A 7357-nucleotide genomic window follows, 5' to 3' on the forward strand; every position below is an offset into this window, starting at 1 on the left:
ACTAGGTGGCGAGGTTACCTCTGTATCTGTTCTAGTGTTTTTTTTTGTTTCAATGTTTTTACGCTACACACTACAATAAAGTATCCCCCCTCCCCCTTGTTGATATACCCCCCTCTCCCCACCTGACAATAATGTATCAAATCTTTAAATATTATCATGTTAAGAGTATACTTTATGCAAATATATATGAGTATGATGAGTGTATTGTATGTATCAGCAGTGAAATATTTTTAAAATAAAATTATTTGTTTCTGTCATTTGTTGACCCTGTCACTGTGTATTTGTAATTTGTAAGATTCCTCCACAACAATAACAAAGCCACAAACTTTTGGTACAACTGTTGTTCAAAGATTGTTTAGATAATCAGACTGCATCCATCTTTAAGTCAGTGGGCCAGAACATAGAGATAAACCTATATGGGATATAGATATGGAGATATACACTGTGTTTATCTCTATGGGATGTAGATCTGATAAGATAGACACTGTTGATCTCTATGGGATATAGATGTGATAGAGATAGACATTGTGTTTATCTCTATGGGATGTAGATCTGATAGAGATAGACATTGTTTTATCTCTATGGGATATAGATCTGATAGAGATAGACACTGTTTATCTCTATGGGATATAGATGTGATAGAGATAGACACTGTGTTCATCTCTATGGGATATAGATGTGATAGAGATAGACACTGTGTTTATCTCTGGGATATAGATGTGATAGAGATAGACACTGTGTTTATCTCTATGGGATGTAGATCTGATAGAGATAGACACTGTGTTTATCTCTATGGTATGTAGATCTGATAGATAGACAGTGTTTATCTCTATGGGATATAGATGTGATAGAGATAGACACTGTGTTTATCTCTATGGTATGTAGATCTGATAGAGATAGACAGTGTTTATCTCTATGGGATATAGATGTGATAGAGATAGACACTGTGTTTATCTCTATGGGATGTAGATCTGATAGATAGACACTGTGTTTATCTCTATGGGATATAGATGTGATAGAGATAAACAGATAAACACTGTTTTTTATCTCTATGGGCCAGACTCACGTCTACCTGGACAAGACTCCAAAGCACGGCCTAAACCATGACACTGAAACATATTTGCCTAAAGTTAGCCTCATAACTGATACTCCTCTTTCGTTTCTCTCATATTGGAGTCTCTAAAACAATCTCAATAAGACTGTGGATCTATCGGTTTCTAAATTCAAAGGTACTGCAATCATTTGGACCTTGATGTATCTTACATTGTTTTATGTGGGTGTCAGCTATTGCACTAAACTCAATTGAGGCATATTTCTTTGCTGGCCTGGCATGTGACTTTTTCATAGGCTATTATATTTTATTTCATATCCCAATATACGTACAGAGTCTGGGCCTAAAGCTGCTTTCTGTTGTGCCACAGGATACACTATCTGAATTGTCATGACCAGGGATTAACCTGGTCATGCAGTCCAGTCCATCTTCCCTCCATACTGGTCTGTCATGGCATATTCAAATCCACACACTGACTCCCGCTACCACTTAAATCTCACCACAACATCATCCTTGGATATACAAGTTCTGACACTGACTGCCATTAATAAACAAACAAGGCTTGAGTCATCCGTGAGGAAAGCGTTCTGAACATAATTTATTACAAACAAAAAAGAGGACGTGTCTTCTCATCTCTCCTGTTGTCGTGCACGGGTGGTCTGGTGGGTCTGTTGTCATGCACGGGTGGTCTGGTGGGTCTGTTGTCGTGCACGGGTGGTCTGGTGGGTCTGTTGTCGTGCACGGGTGGTCTGGTGGGTCTGTTGTCATGCACGGGTGGTCTGGTGGGTCTGTTGTCGTGCACGGGTGGTCGGTGGGTCTGTTGTCGTGCACGGGTGGGTCTGTTGTCGTGCACCGGTGGGTCGCGAGCAAAACCAAAACGTGGTGCGAAGTCAAACTGAGGGTTGAATGAGGACAAAACTGAACAGAGTGGGAAAAATCATGTGTTGTGGAAAGAAATGCCCATCTACGCTGCCTGAAAGAGAATATCCATGTATCAAGGCCTTTACAAACAGTGGCAAAGTGAATAAACACATCCAATTTATTTGTCCCCCAAAAATAAAGTTTGAGAGCGTGAAGAGGTATCAGATTTCACTTCCTCAGTGAGGTACAGCAGCAACACACACACGCACACACACACACACACACACACACACACACACACACACACACCACACACTCGGTCACATCTTGCTCGCACACACACTTAAATGTAACATCATTATAATGTAAGTTACAGTACTTTGTGTCTTTTTGTTGTATGTATACAGAATACTGAAATAAAATAAATTCTCCTTTGGTCAGGTAAATAAAAAGGAAAATCTGTATGAACAGAGTTGGACAAGGAGGCCTGGTGTTTCCTGTGTGCTTCTTTATCACTCCTTGGCTGTTGAAAAAAAGAAACTCTTGTTCATTAACGAAGGTATTTTTTTCCGCTCGAGGCTGTCAGATCAAGAAAGGCTGCAGCGGAGGTGCAAGAGAAAGGCAAAGTGGCCTTTTTGCCACTCGAGGAGAAGGCATGGGTGACCAGAGGGGGGCGGTAGAGGGAGTGGAAGAGTGCTGGAGGAGGAGGGCGAACCCCAGAGTTCACACTAGGAGCAACATGATCAGCAAGTCACCGAAGCCCATTCATTTCCTATAGAGCTGAGCCAGCAGGGGAACTGGGCCGATGTGTGGCGGCTCAGCAAGCTTGTTGGACTCTTAGATCTTAAGTTGATCGCAGCCCCTCAGAGTTTCCCACTTCTCAACAAATGTTATTTGAAAGACTAAAGTCTCAAAAACGATGCCTGGTCGACAGTTGCATCCAATGTTGGGGGCGACGGCAACTTGAAGTAATTTATTTACCGTATGTTTATTTTCAGTTAATGCTACCTAATGAGATGCTGGCTAGCTATGTAAATTCATCAAAATAATGGCCATTTAAAGCTATGAAAGGCGGTGTGATTGCTTGTCAGGTTGCTCTCAGTGTGAACGTGCTGGGGGGTGATTGGGTGAGTGGACAGCCAGTCTCATGCGGAGGGTGAAGGAGTGTCAGGGTCGGGCTCGTAGTGGTAGGTGGCCTGAGTGAGGTTGCTGCTCGGCTGCTGCTGGTTGCTGTGGGGCAGACTGTGCGGGGGCTGGCCGGGGTCCTGCCCCTGCGGAGCGGGGTGGTTGGGGGGGTCGCAGCCCTGCGGCGGCGGCGGCGGCTCCGGGCCGTGCGCTGGGGGCTGCTGGGGGTCGCAGAGCCCCGGCACAGTGTCCAGCTCGTCCGGGGGCTGCATGACTACCAGCTGGTCCTGGGGAATGTCCGCGGCCGCCGCAGCCAGGTTAGTGGTGGACTTGGACTTGACGCACTGGAAGTCCACGTGGCGGCTCTTGCCCTCCTCCTTCTCCCAGGACATGCGGATGAAGGGACGCTGCACGTAGTTGTAGATGACCTCTGGACGGCCGCCGGGCCGCCGCTTCACCTTCTCCTTGTAGGTGGGATAGCCTGGAGAGGGAGGAGGTCACCAGAGTCATTCAATGAGAGAGGGGGGAACATCTGCAGCCTTCCTGTCGATGCTTTGTTGAGGGTTGAGCTAACACGCTGACTTGGCGCTATATGAATATAAAGTTGATTGATTGATTGATTGAGATAGATTACTGGTACTTTATTACAAATGTCTTCAAATGACAACTCTTATGATCCCAAGTTACATTAAAAAGCATTATACAGCATTATACTAATAGAGCCCCGCAGGAATGAGTCCGGAAGCAGCATGTTGGTGCTTCAGGGGAAATAAGGTCTGTGGGTTAACAAAAGTTTATGGGAGTGGTAATTTGTGTTCAGCAGGATAATCTTCACAAACGTGAATCACTTTTATGACTTTTGAAACGTAAATGCTTTTTTTTTTAATGTGATTTTCAGAAAATGCTTCAAAAGTGATAAAAGTGACTTGTAACATGTAAGCCGGTTTGATAAAGGGGCGAACACCAGTAATACCTACATTAGCCACTGGGTGACATTAGCAACAGCAATTTGTTTTAAATGAATAGCACAGGGTCTGTTTTTTGTGTGTTTTCATGTTGCATATTACAAATAATTTACAATACAATTTAATAGAGTACCACAGGGAAGATGTATTTTTGTAGGCTTAATCAGATATCGCCGCCATGTTGGTTCATCAGGGGAAAAGTCTATGGGGTTTTAGAATGGGGATTTCACTTAAATGCATCAAATAAGGTTTGTGGTTAACAAAGTTTTTGGGAGCGTGAATTTGGGTTCAGCAGGATCATCTCCACAAACGCTAATCACTGTTATGCCTTTTGAAACGTGTTCTAAAAAGCACATTTAAAAAAACGCATTTACGTTCCAAAAGTCATCAAAGTTATTCACGTTTGTGAAGATGATCCTGCTGAACCCAAATTCACGCTCCCATAAACTTTTGTTAACCACAGACCTTATTTTATGCATTGAAGTGAAATCCCCATTCTAAAACCCCATTCACCTTTTCCCTGACAAAGCCAAGCACTACTTCCGGACTCATTCCTGTGGTCATCTATACATTTACATTTACATTTCTTATCTGCATGACTGGAATCAGAACTGAACCATCTGACCAATCCAATCACAACTCTACCGTGTGTTAACTGTCAATACTTTGTTATTCAGTAGTGGGGACAAACCTTCTATGCCCAGTCGGATCTTTTTCAGCCCTCTGTCCTTCAGCACCGACTTGGCCACGTCTCGGTTCTCGATGTACTTGAAGAAGCGGTACAGCTTGGTGCTGTAGATGACTGTTGGCATCAGAGAACAGCATTCAGAACATGAATCCACCACATGACCTTCAATAACTGATCCTAGGTCTGTGGTGGTGGGCACTGTATTATTTATCACAGCTAATACAGAAGAAAGAAAAAATTATCCCATTAGTAATAGTAAGTACTGCAGACTGCCATGTTTTTGTTGTTGTTGTTGTTGACAACATAAAATGCTTCCATGCTGCAGTAACCAGTTTATTATTAACCAGGTTTCTCATAATCAGACTATGATCTTAACCAGGTTTTGCTAACACTGTGATGATGTATATAATCTTACTCTGTGAATACTCCTCTCCCATCTGCGGGGGGTACTCCTCGTCCCAGTCCACCACGTCATCGTCTGTGAGCACGACGACGTGACACTCCCTCTCCCCGCTCTGGGCGCTGGCCACCATCAGCGGCAGCACCATCTCCTCCAGGTAGCACTCGAACTGACGCCGCGCCCCATCGTTGGACAGCTCGTGCATCAGGGCACCTGAGGAGGAGGGGGGGGGGGGGTCGGGCAAAAGACAGAGAGAGTCAGAATAGCAGTGGGCAGCCGCAGTGGGCAGCCGCAGTGGGCAGCCGCAGTGGGCAGCCGCAGTGCAGCGCCCGGGGGCACTGACAGGCGTACCACTAACCCTAACATACATGTCTGTAATGGTGGGAGGAAACCGGACCACCCGGAGGAAACCCACATGAACATGGGGAGGACATGCAAACTGCACACAGAAAGGAGCTGAGACAGACCAGGGTTCGAACCCAGGACCATTACTGCTGCTACATCAAATATAGATGCAAAATGCATGTTAACCTCAAGTGTAAAGGCCTTACTAGAATGTGTTTGATCACCTGAAATTTTGTTTATTCACATCGATAAGTCTTGATTTGTGGGTGCAAAATAAGCTTTCTAGAACTTTCTCAGCTCATCACCAGTGAAAATAGACATCTGTTTTAAGCCAATGTTCACATAGGTAGACAGCACTTTCACAGCCTCAAATGACACATACAACTCATGTGTTTCTTAGTTAGATACTCTGTCTTTGTATAGACCAAATCAGCGGGATGTTTACATTTACTTCCGGGTACCCCTGAGGTCCACACATTATAATGGCGGTGGACGGCACAAACTGACGTGTTGAAGACAAAAACAGACAAAGAAGACAAAAATGGTTCGTCCGTGTTGTGTTGTTGTTTAATATCATTCATAACAACACTTTCACTAACGTTAGTGGAGACCAGACTAGCTAATTTACCTGTTGGACCAGACTAGAGTAGACTTGAAGCTAAATTAAATTGACGTGGCGTCAGTAGCTCTGTCTGTACCAGGCTCTTTCTCGCCGAGAAGAGCCTGGTGACACAGAAGAAAGGCTAGATACGTCGGACAAGCATGTTTACCAACCGTTTAACCATTTAAATTGAAAGTAGTCGGCCGAAAACAACGAGAGGGTTTGACAGCATTTATTTGACAACACGCACATTTAAACCTGCCGCCTTCCCCAAGTGGTACCCGGAAGTAAATTTGTTTACATGGTGACATCACGGTGATTTGGTCTATTAAAAAGCAGGCAAGAAGAAGAAGGAAGAAGAAGAAGGAGAAGGAGAATTAGGAGCAGAAGAAGAAGAAAGTTGTTGTGGGTTGACAAGTTTCAGAGTGCCACCATGTAACTGGGTCTTTCAAGGATACTTTGTAACCTCCCATAATAAATACCATATGACATTATTTTCCACTTATAGAGATCTTGGCTATTGTAAATATTATATAGTGTCTTGTAAGCCCATATGGGCTGGGCACCTTAAGGTGCATGACACTTAAATAAAATAAAAAATCTATCTATCTATCTATAGAAAATGATTTGAGACCCTGTGACCAAGCCCAATTTGCCAACCATTGACAATATATTGTAACATTTAACAAGTACATGGGAATCCACAGGAACGGTCAATGTGTCGCTTCTTTAAATGACTGATGGTGATGATGGCTATGTGGATGTGACAGATCCCTTTCCTGGGCTCTCATCTAAAGACTAAGTGAGGACGGGGAAAAGGGGGATTGGAGCATGAAACAAAAAAAACAACTTGGCGAAAACTCCTGTCAAAAGAACGGACATGTTCAGACTCAAAGTGCCACCGTCCACTGCTTTAGTCTGCCTTCCTCTGTCTTTTCATTAGTATTAGCTGCGACTAACAGCTCTATAAGCCACTCTGTTGGTCGGGTGATCGGTCCACAAAAAGTTCAGCACCCTTTAGCAGGCACAATTCTTTTTTAAATGGCCCAGAATCAGTAGACCTTGCCTAAATATTTCCTAGTACGTTTGTTGATATGCAGTAATAATCTCCAATTATGTCATTTTCAGACATATATTTCCAGAGAATATCTGAACTGTGGAATGCAAAAACATTGTCAACTTTTAGAACCCGAGATACTAACAAAGACTAACAAACAAACAAACAAACAAACAGAAGACATTAAGATATATCCTCCTATCAAATGATACATCATTAGGACATTGTCAACTGTATCCTTGGATAGGACATGTATATTTAGTC

The 7357-nt window shown here is 43.6% G+C and overlaps 1 protein-coding gene across 2 annotated transcripts in view; it reads right to left on the minus strand.

Annotated features, from left to right (window-relative positions):
- Nucleotides 1-1645: 1645 nt before the first annotated feature.
- The window catches only part of LOC310793315 (BTB/POZ domain-containing protein 10-like), a gene marked incomplete at its 5' end in the record, with an annotated part of 20685 nt that continues 14973 nt past the window's right edge, over nt 1646-7357 (minus strand). For both annotated transcript variants that reach the window (XM_083655115.1, XM_083655114.1), the window contains 3 exons: nt 1646-3518; nt 4694-4804; nt 5106-5303. In XM_083655115.1, the coding sequence (XP_083511241.1) occupies nt 3058-3518; nt 4694-4804; nt 5106-5303 (770 nt within the window). In that variant the 3' untranslated portion in view covers nt 1646-3057. The remainder of the gene's footprint in view (nt 3519-4693; nt 4805-5105; nt 5304-7357) is intronic.

This window comes from Poromitra crassiceps (assembly GCF_964638095.1).
Source record: "Poromitra crassiceps genome assembly, chromosome: 18".
Lineage (NCBI taxonomy): Eukaryota > Metazoa > Chordata > Actinopteri > Beryciformes > Melamphaidae > Poromitra > Poromitra crassiceps.